Source organism: Pristiophorus japonicus, chromosome 11 (genome assembly GCF_044704955.1).
Source record: "Pristiophorus japonicus isolate sPriJap1 chromosome 11, sPriJap1.hap1, whole genome shotgun sequence".
In the NCBI taxonomy this organism is placed as follows: domain Eukaryota; kingdom Metazoa; phylum Chordata; class Chondrichthyes; family Pristiophoridae; genus Pristiophorus; species Pristiophorus japonicus.
Genome location: NC_091987.1, coordinates 72,585,780 through 72,604,429, shown reverse-complemented (window position 1 = coordinate 72,604,429; position 18,650 = coordinate 72,585,780). Strand labels below are relative to the sequence as shown.

Here is an 18,650-nt window from a genome sequence, read left to right as displayed (position 1 = left end):
ATTCATTGAGCTAGCCTCAACTGCTTCCTTGGGCAGAGAATTTCACAGATTCACAACCCTCTGGGAGAAGAAATTCCTTCTCATGTTTGAAACTTCACCACTGGTTAAAGTGAATTATCAAGAATAACTTAGACATTTGACCCCCTCAAATTTTGACTCCCATAATCCACCACTGTATGTTCATCAGAGTGGGAGACCTGTCCGTTCAATGCTCACTTGATCAGAAATCCTGGATTCATCTAATTTAAATATTGTTGGGCAGGACAAAACCACATGTTCCACCAGCAATTGGCTAGGTTATGTTGTGAGGCCCAAAAACTCAAGGGGGGAGGGGTGACAGAGGAAGCACTGGTAAAAATGGAAGTGTTGCTCTTGTTGTGAGAGGCCCCTTGGGGAATAGTAACCATAATATGGTAGAATTCTTTATTAAGATGGAGAGTGACATAGTTAATTCAGAGACTAGGGTCCTGAACTTAAAGAAAGGTAACTTCGATGGATTGAGATGTGAATTGGCTAGAGTAGACTGGCGAATGATATTAAAGGGTTGACGGTGGATAGGCAATGGCAAACATTTAAAGATCACATGGATGAAGTTCAACAATTGTACATCCCTGTCTGGAGTAAAAATAAAATGGGGAAGGTGGCTCAACTGTGGCTAACAAGGGAAATTAGGGATAGTGTTAAATCCAAGGAAGAGGCATATAAATTGGCCAGAAAAAGCAGCAAACCTGAGGACTGGGAGAAATTTAGAATTTAGCAGAGGAGGACAGAGTTTCATTAGGAAGGGAAAAATAGAGTATAAGGGGAAGCTTGTTGGGAACATAAATACTGACTGAAAAAGCTTCTAAAGATATGTGAAGAGGAAAAGATAGTGAAGACAAACGTAGGTCCCTTGCAGTCAGAATCAGGTGAATTTATAATGGGGAACAAAGAAATGGCAGACCAATTGAACAAATACTTTGGTACTGTCTTCACTAAGGAAGATACAAATAAATTTCTTGAAATACTAGGGGACCGAGGATCTAGCGAGAAGGAGGAACTGAAGGAAATCCTTATTAATCAGGAAATTGTGCTTGGAAAATTGATGGAATTGAAGGCCGATAAATCCCTGGGGCTTGATAGTCTGCATCCCAGAGCACTTAAGGAAGTGGCCCTAGAAATAGCAGCTGCATTGGTGATCATTTTCCAACAGTCTATCGACTCTGGATCAGTTCCTATGGACTGGAGGGTAGCTAATGTAACATCACTTTTTAATAAAGGAGGGAGAGAGAAAACAGGGAATTATAGACCGGTTAGCCTGACATCAGTAGTGGGGAAAATGTTGAAATCAATTGTTAAAGATGAAATAGCAGCGCATTTGGAAAGCAATGACAGGATCGGTCCAAGTCAGCATGGATTTATGAAAGGGAAATCATGCTTGACAAATCTTCTAGAATTTTTTGAGGATGTGACTAGTAACGTGGACAAGGGAGAACCAATGGATGTGGTGTATTTAGACTTTCAAAAGGCTTTTGACAAGGTCCCACACAAGAGATTGGTGTGCAAAATTAAAGCACATGGTATTGGGGGTAATGTATTGACGTGGATAGACAACTGGTTGGCAGACAGGAAGCAGAGATTCGGGATAAACGGGTTCTTTTCAGAATGGCAGGCAGTGACTAGTGGGGTGTCGCAGGGCTCAGTGCTGGGACCCCAGCTATTTACAATATACATCAATGATTTAGATAAAGGAATTGAGAGTAATATCTCCAAGTTTGCAGATGACACTAAGCTGGGTGGCGGTGTGAGCTGTGAGGAGGATGCTAAGAGGCTGCAGGGTGACTTGGACAGGTTAGGTGAGTGGGCAAATGCATGGCAGATGCAGTATAATGTGGATAAATGTGAGGTTATCCACTTTGGTGGCAAAAACGTGAAGGCAGAATATTATCTGAATGGCGGCAGATTAGGAATAGGGGAGTGCAACGAGACCTGGGTGTCATGGTGCATCAGTCATTGAAGGTTGGCATGCAGGTGCAGCAGGCGGTGAAGAAGGCAAATGGCATGTTGGCCTTCATAGCTAGGGGATTTGAGTACAGGGGCAGGGAGGTCTTACTGCAGTTGTACAGGGCCTTGGTGAGGCCTCACCTGGAATATTGTGTTTAGTTTTGGTCTCCTAATCTAAGGAAGGACGTTCTTGCTATTGAGGGAGTGCAGCGAAGGTTCACCAGACTGAGTCCCGGGATGGCAGGACTGACATATGAGGAGAGACTGGATCGACTGGGCCTGTATTCACTGGAGTTTAAAAGAATGAGAGGGGATCTCATAGAAACATATAAAATTCTGATGGGACTGGACAGGTTAGATGCAGGAAGAATGTTCCCGATGTTGGGGGAGTCCAGAACCGGGGTCACAGTCTAAGGATAAGGGGTAAGCCATTTAGGACTGACGTGAAGAGAAACTTCTTCACTCAGAGAGTTGTTAACCTGTGGAATTTTCTTCCGCAGAGAGTTGTTGATGCCAGTTCGTTGGATATATTCAAGAGGGAGTTAGATATGGCCCTTACTGCTAAAGGGATCAAAGGGTATGGAGAGAAAGCAGGAAAGGGGTACTGAGGTGAATGATCAGCCATGATCTTATTGAATGGTGCTGCAGGCTAGAAGGGCCGAATTGCCTACTCCTGCACCTATTTTCTATGTTTCTATGTTTCTAAAGCTGGAATGTTTATAAAACAGTACCAGCGTGTAAAATGTAAATGTAAATGAAAAATGAAGCAGGTGTAAGAGAACCTGAAACTCCTTGCAGAGTGATGTAAATATGATTCTGACTAAAATTAAGCATGGGGGAATGGAATAGTGTGACTGGATGGCATGAGACCTGTCAATATAGCAACCAGAACTATGTGAAGTGTCGCAAGTAGTGAATGGCAACTGCATAATCCCCAGGACTCCTCTCCAATTCAGCATGAGGTTTAATTACCTCACAAGGTCAGCAAAGATAAATGTTACGGTTATTAATGTGTACTTTGTACATTTTCAGACAGAAGATCTACATTTATCCTAAAAATGAATTCACAAATCAAAGGGCATCATCCTGTGCACTAAATATTCTGAGATGATACCTGCACTAGGAAGATTTCAATTAAATGGTTTCCATGTCCTAAAATACTGCATGATTGTTAAAGCTTTGTTACTTTAGTGGGAATTCTAGAAGATAAATTCTGAAAATTTTTAAATAGTTGTCAAATTCAACACTAACAACAAACAATAATAAACATTATTTTGTCATCAAGGAAAATATTGCATACAATTCCCCAGAAGGATAGACTACAGCAGGAGGGACCGTAGGATGAGGCAAAACAAATGTTGAGAACTCATTCAGCCAATGTGGTACCCAGCATGAGATGAAGCTATCAGGAAGATGTCGGACCAGATCATCGGGTCTGCTCCGAATTTGTCAGACTTCACTTCGCTGAAAGTGTAGCAGAATCTCTGTTTACTTGTGTAAAAGGCGTTTCCAGTGCACTTCCAGTGAAGTAAAGTCTGGCGACGCAGAGACGGATCCGAGGAATTTCCCAGCTGATAAGTTCAAACGCCTTCAGTGTCAGGATGCTCCAAGCCAATTTCACAAAGAATCCCCCAAAACATCAGAAATTAACTGGGTCAGTGAGGAGTTTTAATATTAATTCTTGGAAAGATACTGATGAGAAGATAATCAAGCAATTAGTCAAGTTACAGGATACTGTTAAAAATGATTAAATAACTTTATTCAAACTGAGGACATTTGTCCTTCAGATTGCCCCTTAAACTTCTAACCAAAGTGATGTAAAACTATTCAATCGAAATGTTGTTAAAATCGGGTATTATATAATGAATTGTAAATGAATGGAGCGTTGTATTGAAGTTGAGTATGTTGATCCTGGGGAAGGAACAAGTAAAGCCGGACAAAAGAAAAATAGGAAATATGATCGTTCCTATTTCAACTTGGATTCACATATACAGTCCGCGACTGCAATGTATTGTTTGTACTGAAGTTCTTGCTCAGGATGGCATGAAACCAAGCGAACAAAAACACAACTTGGAAACCAAACACCTTGCCCTCAAAGATAGACCATAAGATTTTTTTCAAACAAAAGCTCTTTCAACTGAAAGGACATATGCAGATAATCAACAAATGCAGTGCTATCCCTGCCAAAGCACTTGAAGCATCCCATATTAGAAACCATAGGGCTCAAGTTTCGGATCCCCGGTGGAACGGCGCACCTTGGAGAGGCCTGTCTAATTTCTAGAATTGAAAAAGCGGCAAATATTTACCTCGCGATTCTCCGATATCTGTAGGCCCGTTTGCAGCTCAGCGCGGAGTAGGAGGAGCTGATGGGGGCGGAGCTACAGCCCTGAGCCAAAAGGAGTGCCGGCAGCTATGCCCGTGCGCAATGGAGGCTGCGCGCATGCGCAGTAGCTCCTGGCCCTCCCAGCACGTTCTGTCTCCAGGCGACGACCCTATCCCTGGTCGAAGGGATGTTGCCCCCATCCCGGGCCGAGTGACCTGCCTGCAGTTACCTCCTCAGTGGCGAGCCCGCCCGACCAGCATCTCCTCGGGGGCGGGCCCCGCCCGAATTCCTCGTTGACAGCGGGGCCCGCCCGACCGGCATCTCCTCGGGGGTGGGCCCTGCCCGAACTCCTCGTCGGCAGCGGGGCCCGCCCGAGCAACTCTTCAGCAGGCTTTTGGAGGGTTCCCGGTGCTGCAGTAGGTGAGTAGAAACTTACATTTTTTAATTTGATTGATTTTTTATTATCTTTTATTTTTAATTTTTTAATTTTTTTTTGATTGATTGATTTATTGATTTATTTATCATTTATTATTGATGATGGCTCTTTATTGGTAAAAGTGAAGTGTTTAATGCTTTGTAAAATCCTGTAACTTCCCTACTGCCCTCCTCCATCTCTCGCTACCTGCACCTAAAAGTGTAGGCAAGGTTTTTCTGAGCGTACAAAATCGACACTTACTGCGTTCTAAGTTTATTTGGAGTAACTTTTCACTGACTAAACTTACAAAACAGGCATAAGTAGCTGGTAACACCACCTTTTGAAAAAAAAAACTGTACTAAAACGAAACTATTCTAACTAACTAGAACTGGAGCAAACTAAATGCTGAGAATTGCGATTTCTAAGATACTCCATGCTAAACTAGTTGCTCCAAAAAAATAGGAGCAACTCGAGCCGAAACTTGGGCCCATAGAAGCATAGAAAATAGGTGCAGGGGTAGGCCATTCGGCACTTCGAGCCTGCAGCACCATTCAATATGATCATGGCTGATCATGCAACTTCAGTACCCTATTCCTGCTGACTCTCCACACCCATTGATCCCTTTAGCCATAAGGGCCACATCTAACTCCCTTTTGAATATATCTAACGAACTGACCTCAATAACTTTCTGTGGTAGAGAATTCCACACGTTCACAATTCTCTGAGTGAAGAAGTTTCTCCTCATCTTGGTCCTAAATGACTTACCCCTTATCCTTAGACTGTGACCCCTGGTTCTGGACTTCCCCAACATCGGGAACATTCTTCCTGCATCGAACCTGTCCAATCCCATCAGAATTTTATATGCTTCTATGAGATCTCCTCTCATTCTTCTAAATTCCAGTGAATATAAGCCTAGTCGATCCTGTCTCTCCTCATATGTCAGTCCTGTCATCCCGGGAATCAGTCTGGTGAATCTTCGCTGCACTCCCTCAATAGCAAGAATGTCCTTCCTCAGATTAGGAGACCAAAACTGAACACAATATTCCAGGTGAGGCCTCACCAAGGCTCTGTACAACTGCAATACTCAAATCCCCTAGCTATGAAGGCCAACATGCCACTTGCCTTCTTCACCGCCTGTGTACCTGCATGCCAAATTTCAATGACTGATGCACCCTGACACCCAGGTCTCATTGAACCTCCCCTTTTGTTAATCTGTCACCATTCAGATAATATTCTGCCTCCATGTTTTTGCCACCAAAGTGGATAACCTCACATTTATTTACATTGTACGGCATCTGCAATGCATTTGCCCACTCACCTAACATGTCCAAGTCACCCTACAGCCTCTTAGCATGCTCCTCACAGCTCACACTGCCACCCAGCTTAGTGTCATCTGCAAACTTGGAGATATTACATTCAATTCCTTCGTCCAAATCATTAATGTATATTTTAAATAGCTGGGGGCCCAGCACTGAACCTTGCGGTACACCACTAGTCACTGCCTGCCATTCTGAAAAGGACCCGTTTATTGATACTCTTTGCTTCCTGTCTGCCAACCAGTTCTCTATCCACGTCAATACATTACCCCCAATACTAAGTGCTTTAATTTTGCACACCAATCTCTTTCAAAGCCTTTTGAAAGTCCAAATACACCACATCCACTGGTTCTCCCTTGTCCACTCGACTAGTTACATCCTCAAAAAATTCTAGAAGATTTGTCAAGCATGATTTGCCTTTCATAAATTCATGCTGACTTGGACCGATCCTGTCACTGCTTTCCAAATGCGCTGCTATTACGTCTCTAATAATTGATTCCAACATTTTCCCCACTACCGACGTCAGGCTAACCGGTCTATAATACCCTGTTTTCTCTCTCCCTCCTTTTTTAAAAAGTGGGGTTACATTAGCTACCCTCCAGTCCATAGGAACTGATCCAGAGTCTATAGAATGTTGGAAAATGATCACCAATGCAAGTACTATTTCTAGGGCCACTTCCTTAAGTACTCTGGGATGCAGACTATCAGGCTCTGGGGATTTATCAGCCTTCAATCCCATCAATTTCCCTAACACAATTTCCTGACCAATAAGGATTTCCTGCAGTTCCTCCCTCTTGCTAGACCCTCGGTTCCCTAGTATTTTCGAAAGGTTATTTGTGTCTTCCTTAGTGAATACAGAACCAAAGTGCAATTGGTCTGCGATTTCTTTGTTCCCCATTATAAATTCACCTGATTCTGACTGCAAGGGACCTACATTTGCCTTCACTCATCTTTTTCTCTTCACAGATCTACAGAAGCTTTTGCAGTCAGTTTTTATGTTCCCTGCAAGCTTACTCTCATGCTCTATTTTCCCCCTGCTAATTAAACCCTTTGCCCTCCTCTGCTGAATTCTCAATTTCTCCCAGTCCTCAGGTTTGCTGCTTTTTCTGGCTAATTTATATGCCTCTTCCTTGGATTTAACACTATCCCTAATTTCCCTCGTTAGCCATGGTTGAGCCACCTTCCCCCTTTTATTTTTTACACCAGACAGGGATGTACAATTGTTGAAGTTCATTCATGTGATCTTTAAATGTCTGCCATTGCCTATCCACCGTCAACCCTTTAAGTATCATTCGCCAGTCTATCCTAGCCAATTCACGTCTCATACCATCGAAGTTACCTTTCTTTAAGTTCAGGACCCTAGTTTCTGAATTAACTGCGTCACTCTCCATCTTAATGAAGAATTCTACCATATTATGGTCACTCTTCCCCAAGGGGCCTCGCACAACAAGATTGCTAATTAATCCTCTCTCATTACACAAGACCCAGTCTAGAGACCCTGCACTCTAGTTGGTTCCTCGACATATTGGTCTAGAAAACCATCCCTTATATACTCCAGGAAATCCTCCTCCACCATGTTGCTACCAGTTTGGTTAGCCAATCTATATGTAGATTAAAGTCACCCATGATAACTGCTGTACCTTTATTGCACTCGTCCCTAATTTCCTGTTTGATGCCATCCCCAATCTCACTCCCACTGTTTGGTGGTCTGTACACAACTCCCACTAGCGTTTTCTGCTTTTAGGGTGTTACACAGCTCTACCCATACATATTCGACATCATTCAAGCTAATGTCCTTCTTTACTATTGTGTTAATCTCCTCTTTAACCAGCAACGCTACCCCACCTCCTTTTCCTTTCTGTTTATCCTTCCTGAATATTGAATAACCCTGGATGTTGAGTTCCCAGCCTTGGTCACTTTGGAGCCATGTCTCTGCAATCCCAATTACATCATATCCGTTAACAGCTATCTGCAGTTAATTCATCCACCTTATTACGAATGCTCCTCGCAGTGAGACACAGAACCTTCAGGCTTGTTTTTTTTAACACTCTTTGTCCTTTTAGAATTATGTTGTAATGTGGCCCTTTTTGATTTTTGCCTTTGATTTCTCTGCCCTCCACCTTTCCTTATCTCCTTTCTACCTTTTGCTTCTGCCCCCATTTTACTTCCATCTGTCTCCCTGCATAGGTTCCCATCCCCCTAACATATTAGTTTAAACCCTCCCCAACAGCACGAGCAAACACTCCCCCTAGGACATTGGTTCTGGTCCTGCCCAGGTGCAGACCGTCTGGTTTGTACTGGTCCCACCTCCCCCAGAATCGGTTCCAATTTCCCAGGAATTTGAATCCCTCCCTCTTGCACCATTCCTCAAGCCACGTATTCATCTTAACTATCCTGCTATTTCTACTCTGACGAGCACGTGGCACTGGTAGCAGTCCTGAGATTACTACCTTGAGGCCCTATTTTTTAATTTAACTCCTAGCTCACTAAATTCAGCTTATCGGACCTCATCCCGTTTTTTTACCTATATCGTTGGTACCTATATGCACCCGACAACTGGCTGTTCACCCTCCCCCTCCAAAATGTCCTGCAGCCGCAGCGAGACATCCTTGACTCTTGCACCAGGGAGGCAACATACCATCCTGGAGCCTCGATTGCAGCCGCAGAAACGCTTATCTATTCCCTTTACAATAGAATCCCCTACCGCTATAGCTCTCCCACTCTTTTTCCTGCCCTCCTGTGCAGCAGAGCCACCCATGGTGCCATGAACTTGGCTGCTGCTGCCTTTCCCTGATGAGTCATCTCCCCCAACAGTACCCAAAATGGTGTATCTGTTTTGGAGGGAGATGACCGCAGGGGACCCCTGCACTACCTTCCTTCCACTGTTCTGTCTGATGGTCACCCATTCCCTATCTGCCTGAGTAACGTTTACCTGCTGTGTGACCAACTCACTAAACGTGCTATTCATGTCATCCTCAGCATCGCGGATGCTCCAGAGTGAGTGCATGCGCAGCTCCAGTGCTGCAATGCGGTCCGTCAGGAGCTGCAACTGGACACACTTCCTGCACACATAGTAGTCAGGGACACTGGAAATGTCCTCGATTTCCCATATAGCACAGGAGGAGCATGACACGGGTCTGGGCTCTCCTGCCATGACTTAACCCTTGAATTAATTTTAATTTGGCAACAATGACAAGGTTCCTTGCTGCTAAGGAAATATTGTCTCATATAAAAGAGCAAGTGGAAAATTTCATTCAATTGTTTAAAGTTTTGCAGTGCCAGCAGCGATTAAAATTACATCAATAGAATGTGCAAAGAAAGTTGCTGACCAGCTAAATCTCAGCCCACTATCTGACAAGACGGTTAGCTGCAGTATCATGTATCTTACATTATTATATATAACTGTATCCTAACATGCTATACATGACTGTAATAAGATATGACTTGTAACCACCAGCATACCTTACCACCAGGGGTGCACTTGCAAGAGAGAGATATATAAGGAGAGGTCTCAGGCAAGTGCAGCATTCCAGAGCTGTGAAATAAAGGTGCAGGTCCAGAGTGACCTTGACTTCACTACATGCCTGATGTGCATCTGTACTGAGGGGACAAGACTTTGCAGTGGCGACGAGGAAGGGATGATGTCCATGCCATGTCATTAGAGGAACGGACCTCCTGCTCAACAGTTATAAAGCGATTTGAACATCTCTTTCAGCCACGTGTGGGCACTTTCAAAGGGACCAAAGTCAAAATCTACATCACACAGGATGCTAGACTGGTCCATCACAAGACCAGAGCTGTACCCTATGTGATGAGGGAAAAGATTGAACACGAACTAGACAGGCTTCTGCGGGAAGGCATTATATCATCTGTGGAATTTAGCGACTGGGCAAGTCCCATCGTTCCAGTCATGAAGCCTGATGGATCCGTACGAATCTGTGGGGACTACAAATCTACCATAAACAGAGTCTCCCTACAGGACTAGTACCTGCTGCCCAGAGCGGAGGACTTATTTGCTACATGGGCTGGAGGTAAACTTTTCTCAAAATTAGACCTCACATCTGCGTATATGACGCAAGAATTGACCGAGGAATCGAAGCTACTCACCAGCATCAACACACATCGAGGCCTTTTCATGTACAATCGATGCCCATTCGGCATCAGGTCGGCAGCTGCCATATTCCAGCGCAACATGGAGAGTTTGCTCAAGGCCATCCCGGGGACGGTTGTATTTCAAGACGACATACTTATCACGTGCAGCGACACCAACTCCCATCTCCGTAATTTGGAGGAAGTACTAAAGCGGTTGGATCGGGTAGGCCTACGAGTCAAGAAATCCAAGTGCCTGTTTCTCGCACCCGAGGTTGAATTTTTGGGCAGAAGGATTGCCGCTGATGGAATCCGCCCAACAGAGTCCAAAACAGAAGCAATTCGCCTGGCACCCAGGCCCCGGAATGTCTCAGAACTGCGCGCCTTTCTCGGGTTACTCAATTACTTTGGGAACTTTATGCAGAACTTAAGCACGCTGCTGGAGCTTTGCCACATGCTACTCAGGAAGGAGCGCGATTGGTTTTGGGGGGAACGCCCAGGAACGCGCCTTCAATTAGGCACGCAACCTTCTGTGTTCCAACAGTGTTTTGACTTTCTTTGACGCAGGTAAAAAGCTAGTTCTCACATGCAATGCGTCAGCGTATGGGGTCGGGTGCGTTTTGCAACATGTCAATAGTGCGGGCAAATTACAACCCATAGCTTATGCCTCCAAGTCACTTTCGTGGGTGGAGCGTGGGTACGGAATGGTCGAGAAGGAGGCGCTCGCGTGCGTGTACGGTGTCAAAAAGATGCACCAATACCTTTTCGGGGCCAAGTTCGCGTTAGAAACCGACCACAAGCCCCTCACGTCCCTCCTATCCGAGAGCAAGGCAATAAACGCCAACGCCTCGCCACGAATTCAACGGTGGGCACTCATGCTGGCGTCCTACGACCAAACCATAAGGCACAGACCAGGCACAGACAACTGTGCCGACGTGCTCAGCAGGCTACCCCTGGCGACCATGGAAGGGTCTGACGAACAGGACTGTGAGATAGTCATGGCAATCAATGCCTTTGAGTCCACAGGTTCGCCCATGACGGCTCGCCAAATCAGAGCCTGGACGGCCAGCGACCCCACATTATCCTTAGTAAAAAGATGTGTCCTAACCGGTGACTGGGCAGAGGCTTGCGATGCCTGCCCCGAGGAATTAAAACCCTTTCACAGGCGCATACATGAGCTATCACTACAAGCAGACTGTCTGATGTGGGGCAGCCGAATAGTCATGCCTCTGCGAGGCAGAGAGGCATTTGTCCGGGAGCTCCACTGCGAGCACCCGGGAATCGTTCTCATGAAGGCCATAGCCAAATCCCACATCTGTTGGCCTGGTATTGACGTGGACTTGGAGCTCTGCGTCCAAAGGTGCACCATTTGTGCACAACTCAGCAATGCCCCCAAGGAAGCTCCACTGAGCCTACCAAACCGTGGTCGCGGGTGCACGTAGACTATGCGGGCCCATTCATGGGCAAAATGTTCCTCGTAGTTGTAGATGCATTTTCAAAGTGGATCGAATGCACCATTTTAAACTCGAGCACAACCTCCACCACTGTGGAGAGCCTCGCAACCATATTTGCAACGCACGGAATCCCTGACATATTGGTCAGTGACAATGGTCCGTGCTTCACCAGCGCAGAATTCCAAGACTTTATAATTGACCACGGCATAAATCACGTCAAGACGGCACCCTTCAAGCCGGCCTCCAACGGCTAGGCGGAGAGAGCAATGCAAATCATTAAACAAGGCATGCTTAAAATCCAAGGTCCCACGCTGCAGGGTCGCCTGTCGCGACTGCTGCTGGCATACAGATCTCAGCACTCACTGACTGGGATCCCCCCCGCACAACTGTTGATGAAAAGGACTTTAATAACAAGGCTCTCATTAATCCTCCCAGACATGCACGAAATCATTGAGGCAAAGCGCCGTAAGCTGACTGAGTACCATGACAGAAATTCGAGGGGGAGATGGAATGAGATAGGGGACAAAGTGTTTGTACTAAACTATGGCAGGGGTCCCAAATGGCTTGCAGGGACAGTAACGGGCAAGGAAGGAAACAGGCTACTGGTAGTCCAAATGGACAATGGCAAAACCTGCCGGAGGCATGTAGACCAAGTCAAAAGCAGATTTACCAACAACACTGCGGAACCAGAGGCAGACTGCAATGTGGAACTTGCATCACACCTGGTGGACAGACAGAGGGAACAATCTGAGGAAAGGGCAATCCCAACAGACAGCCCAGGCGAGTCAACAACAATCACACCAATTAAAACAGGCGAGATACCAGCAACCACACCCAAAGAAAAACAGACACCAAGGCAAACAACTGAACCACAACTCAGACGCTGCACGCGAGAGCGTAGACCACCTGAGAGACTGAACCTATAAAGACAATAAGACCTTGGGGGAGGGTGATGTCATGTATCTTACATTATTATATATAACTGTATCCTAACATGCTATACATGACTGTAATAAGATATGACCTGTAACCACCAGCATACCTTACCACCAGGGGTGCACTTGCAAGAGAGAGATATATAAGGACAGGTCTCAGGCAAGTGCAGCATTCCAGAGCTGTGAAATAAAGGTGCAGGTCCACAGTGACCTTGACTTCACTACATGCCTCGTGTGAATCTGTACCGAGGGGAGAGGACTTTACATGCAGAATTACTGATACTCAAGGAGACATCGAGGATCAGCTTGTCAAAGCAGTGAGGCAAAGCCCTTTTTTACATTACTAATTGGTGAGAGTACTAACAATGTCAATGCAGTACAGATGGTGCTTTTCGTTTGATACACTAGCTCATTTGAGAACAAAGAACATTTTAACTTTTCTGTTACATCCTAATGAGAACTACTGTTGAGAAGTTGTTCAAAATTTTAAACTGGTGCATGGCAGATAAAAAGAGCGGATTTAGGGTGTTGTGATTTGTACAGATGGGGCAAAAGCCATGACTGGACACAATAGTGGACTTGCTGCTGAGGTGAAAGTTGTTTTACCACACTGTATGCACAACAATGCCAAAAGAACGGTCAGATGTATTGACTACTGCTGCCAAGGTGGTGAAGCTCATAAATGCTCGACTGTTAAATTCACGGCTCTTCTCAGTTTTATGTGAAGACATTTGATGGCTGTCTCCTGGTTACGTTTTGACAAGAATCGGCAATCTCAGGGAGGAGTGTTGTATGTTTTTGACTGATTCTAAATCACCACTTCATAATGTTTATGCATAAAACTTTCCTCACAACAAAAGTGGGAAATATGTTATACTTTTGCCAATATAAATGTGAAATATTTACCTTAAGTGATCCCTCTCGCATGAAAGGTTCATTGCTTTTTTCTTCTTCTTCCATTTCTGTTTTGATTTTTGGATTATTCACTTGAAAAAGAAAAATGACATTACAGCACTACTTATGACCTACGATTAAGAAGAAATAACTTTATAAAGTATCTGGTCAGGTGCTCAGGATGTCCCAAAGTGCTTTATAACCAATGGATTACTTTTGAAGTGCAGTCATTATTGTTATGTCGGCAGACATGACAGCCAATTTGCACACAGCAAGGGCTGATGAACAGCAAATGAATTAATGACCAGATAAATTGTTTTTGGTTGAGGCAGGATTTTTTGAACAGGGCACCAGGAAACCTCCCTGTTGTTCTTCGAAAAGAGCCATGGGATCTTTTAAATCCACTGGGCTTCTTCAATGAAGTATAACTTCTTCAATGAAAAATTGCACCATTAACAGTGCAGTTATCAGCCTACATCACCTGCTCAAGTACATATTGAGTCTTGAACCCACAACCTTCACACTCAGTGGTGAGAGTGCTACCAACTAAGCCAAATCTCTGGCAAGGAGTCTTGTCAACTTTGAGCACAGTGGAAATTTAGGCATGCATGGCACATGATTTACTAGCTTTTTAAGTAATGGTCAGAAAATCATGCATCATGTGCCTAATTGTGATCCTAGCAAGCAAAGTTCCTGTCTGGAAGTGCAAAGAAAGAAAAATACCACTATGGTCTGCAATACTAATGTTACCCATTTACTTTTGGCATCTACGGGGGCGGGGGGTCAGGAATGGGAATATAAAATTGGTATTTCACCATATCCCTGCCCACTTTTGCCGAATTTTCCATTATCATTTTTTAGCAGACAGTGGAACTGCATGCCCTAAAATGGGTGGGCTTTTTTTTAAAGACAAGACTGTAATGATGTGGTGATGTCACACGCCTCATTTTCTGTCATTACCACCTAGTTGCAATCATCAATAATCATACCGATATACAATGAGTGTCTGAGTTGTTAGATGCTGGGAAAAGGCGTAAGTAAATTAGAGGTAGCCAAAGATATAATAAAGAGATTAGTTTTCCTGAGGTCAGCATGTGGGAAATTCTCCAAATTCAAAGGTTAGGAATAAGGGAATGGAGAGCTATTACACTGCGTATCCACCCCCTCTACATTTCCTCCTGGATTTCAGAAATTTCCTGAAGAGGTGGAATAGGCCAGCACTTGCAATAATATGCAGGCCAAGTGCTGCCATGGTAATGAGGTGGGATGGGGCATTTTAGCTCTGATCTGCTTTCTTGGAAGCCTTACTCTGTTGGTTCCAAGCAGTGCCTCCCTCTTCTACTTAAACTCCTACAGCAACACTTCCACATTGGAATCTACAAAATGGACAGCTGTGTGCCCCAAAGCAGTTACTACTACTACTGCTGCTGCAACAACTTGTATTTATATAGCGCATTTAATGTAGCAAACTATCCCAAGATGCTTCACAGGAGCATTATAAAAGAAAATGTGGCACTCTGTCACATAAAGAGATATTAGGGCAGATAACCAAAGAGGTAGTATAAAAGCAAAATACTGCAGATGCTGGTATCTGGAAAAAAAAACAGTGGTGAGGCATTGGAGAATAGTGTGGTCAACTGTGTCAAAGGCTGCAGACAGGTCGAGAAGGAATAGTTTACTTTTGTGACAGTTTCATAGTTTGTCATTTGTGACTTTGATAAAGAGCTGTTTCGGTACTGTGGCAGGGGCAGAAACCTGATTGGAAGGATTCAAACATGAAGTTCTGGGAAAGATGGACACGAATTTGGGAGGCAACACATTCAAGGACTGTGGAGAGAGAGGAAAGGGAAGTTTGGAAATGGGGTGGTAGTTGCAAAGATTGGGTCAAGGGTTAGATTTTTTGAGGAGTGGGGTGATGACAGCAGATTTGAAGGAGAGGGGAATAGTACCTGAGTTGGAGAATACCATTAACAATATCAACTATCATGAGAGCCATGAAAGGAAGTTGAGTGGCCAGCAGTTTAGTAGGAAAAGGATCAAGACAGCAGGAGATGGGTTTCATGGACAAGAGAAGGAGGTGGGTCTCATGGACAAGATAAGCTTGCAGAAGTCATGAGGGGAGATCGGAGAGAAGCTGCAGAAAGATCAAGGCTAGAGCAGGGGAGAACCTTAGAGAAAGTTTGGGCCGGTGGGCTAGGGGAAGAGAGCGAAGTGGCAGAGGCAACTGATTGGATGGTTTCAATCTTAGTGACAAAGAAGTCCATGAGCTCCTCACACTTGTTGTTGGAGGTGAGGGTGGAGGTGACAGGGGAGAGGGGTTTAAGAAGACAGTTTGTAGTAAAGATAAGAAGCTGGGGGTTATCTTTGCATTCCCGAATGATCCTAGTATAGTGAGCAGTTTTCTTCTGTGTAGACAGAAGTATTATGAGAATGCCTTATCCTCTTCAAGCAACACACTATTCCCTCCAAATGCTAAATCCATTTAAAGGCATTTTGTCACTGGGAACTCCAGAGTCATGCAAATTGTTAAACCCTAAAAGTGTTCTGCCTTCACTATCTTGCCATTGAAACGCCACTGTTAAGTGTGTAATATGAATGTATCAGCATATTGAAGTTACCTCAGGCAATATTTTATCCATATATTTCCAGTAGACACTGAGCAGCTAATAGATATAAGGCAATTGTTTAAAAAAAACGTTTTTGCTGTGAAAATTTGACATTAGTAGATAGCATTACATACTGCCTGGTTTATTTGCAGAACCAGCTTTTCCCTTCTTCAGTTTCTCAGGATTGGACGATAGGATTTCTTGAGATACTTCAGATGGAGTGTTGGGTGATTTCAGGGTCTCCAGCTCTTTTGCAGCCAGCTCAGCTTGGTATTTGACTTCCTCTTCTTCTACCCAGTCTGAGATTAAGTAGGCAACATATTCCAAATAGTTTCTGGGGAAATGGAATAGAGTATAACAAAATTACAAATTCATACTGTATCGCGCAATATGGATGAACAACTTTAAGGTTTCTTGAAATGCCAGTCCATCCTCATTATAATATAGCTCTCAAGAGATTGTGACTTCTTTTAAATCTGAAGATAAAAGTGTAACAATTCCAGTGCCACTAGTGGTGTAGAATTGGAACGTAGACTTCTACCACACTATTCACACACTATTTCTTTCTGAACCTCCCAGAATATAATAATGGTAATTGCCCACCTGTAATGTGGGAGGGGGCAGGGAGATCACATTATGTAGCTGAAACTATGCAGGTATTTAAAGGTCTGCAGCAGCCTCTTAATGTGGAACAGACCAGTTGTAGTACTTTGCAAGGTAAAGTGATGGAAGGTTTTATTCGTACATCTCATGAGAAATAGAACTCTGAATAGAAAAACAGTTAGATTCTGTGCTGCAGCAGTAGAGGTCCTGTAGTATGAGAGGCATGCCAGGAGAGCTATCCTTTTAAGGTTCGAGAGCACCCTGCAATGTCTGCAGGAAGTCAATGCAAGACTTAATGTAGCTTTCAATATCCAACAAATCTGGATCCACGCAAGGAAGAATGAGTCAGAACCGAGGATAACTGTAAAGCTAAGGTTATCTAAAAGTGTCCCATATCAAAGTGGAGAAGTATTCGAGAAGGCGCCGAACACTTTGTGCTAGACTTTCCACTTTTACTGCTACTGCCCAGATCTCAGCGGTATATACTTCTCGACTTTTCAATACCGCTGGAATATCGCTAAGATCCAAAGCTGCTAGTTTCAGCTTTATTTCCCCGCCAGTAGCGGTAGTGATCGGGCGGGAGCGGTATTTTTCCTCGTGTAAGGCCGGCGTCCTTGACAATAGCCTTACTGCGCATGCGCGTTTTTTTTCTTCTTTTTCCCGCGATTAGGGGGTCAGGGGTCAGCCCACACATGCGTAGATGTGAGAGACAGAGACAGAGAGAGAAAAGAGATTCATTCGAGGAGAATCACTCGAGGAGAATCACTCATCTCTGTTTCTGATTCATAAAAAAAAGATAGCGATCACTTATTATATATAATGGATAGTACAGGTTGAACCTCCCTTATCCAGAACTCCTTTATCCGGAACCACCCATCATCAGAACCATTCCAGGCCACCTTGTGGCGCATGCGCAGAACTCCGACATGAACAAATTGAAGTTCTTGCTCACTGCAGACTCACGCAATCGCTGGCCTGACCCCACAATTCACTGACCCCACCATGATCTCTCTGCCGCACTCCCAGCCCCAAACTAGCCAGCCCCGATATCCCCTTGCTCAGTCCCTGTACCATTCAATTTAATGTGACCAATCTTCATCCAGAAAAATCCCTTATCCAGAACCTGCCAGGTCCCGAGGGTTCCGGATAAGGGAGGTTCGACCTGTAGTGAGGATCAATTAATAGTGGAGGCCAAGATAGGAGGGAGGAAGAGGGCAAAATGTTTCATGGTGGATGCCCAAGCTGCCTTGGTCCATGAAGTGGAGGCATGTGGAACCAATTGACCTGGGCGGTCGTGGGAAACCCACGTTGCCTGGTACCAGCGAATATGGGCAGAAATTGCCGAGGCGGTGTCCTCGGTTGCCCAGGTCCGTCAGGGGCCAGTCCAGTGCCGCAAACGCTGGAACGACCTTGTTTCGGCCGCGAGAGTAAGTGATAACTTTAATAACGCACTGACTCATAACTTCAAATGTAAATCTGTCACATTGTGACATTGTTAATCTTGGTAAGCTTGGTGTCATGCCTTATTTACTATCAACGATGTTATTATATTGTTTTCCTGTACTAAGATGTGTTCATCATGCATCACTTGCATGCTAATGATGTATTAATTGGACATTGTTGAAAGGCATTTGGGGTGGGTAATTGTGGATGTCTATCTGTGTGCTGTGTATTAGTACCTAGGCAATTATCTTATACCATGCTATTGTCATCTTTGCAGAAAAAAATTGCTTTCAATCGTGGTGATTTTCGACGCACCGGAGGAGGGCCGGCAGAGCTAGAAGAGCTCACTAACCTAGAGGAGCGGACCGCAGCCCTCTCAGGGGCACATGATCGCTCGGCCACCCGTGTGGGGTGCAGATCCGGTGTTGGCACCATGTAAGTCATGCATAATCCCCAGGCCATGCAGCGTTCATGTAATTGAGAGTCATGTGAACATAATGTACAAATGATGCTAATTGATATAATGTGATGCTGGGACCATGAAATCTTATTATAATGCCATGCAGTCCGTGTAACTTCTATTCATGTT

At 44.5% G+C, this 18,650-nt stretch overlaps 1 protein-coding gene across 6 annotated transcripts in view; it reads right to left on the bottom strand.

Moving 5' to 3' along the window:
* The window catches only part of spag17 (sperm associated antigen 17), a 564,758-nt gene that overhangs the window by 303,155 nt on the left and 242,953 nt on the right, over positions 1 to 18,650 (bottom strand). For all 6 annotated transcript variants that reach the window (XM_070893521.1, XM_070893526.1, XM_070893524.1 and 3 more), the window contains 2 exons: positions 16,150 to 16,349; positions 13,422 to 13,501 (listed from right to left, as the gene is read on the bottom strand). In XM_070893521.1, coding sequence (XP_070749622.1) covers positions 13,422 to 13,501; positions 16,150 to 16,349 — 280 coding nt within the window. The remainder of the gene's footprint in view (positions 1 to 13,421; positions 13,502 to 16,149; positions 16,350 to 18,650) is intronic.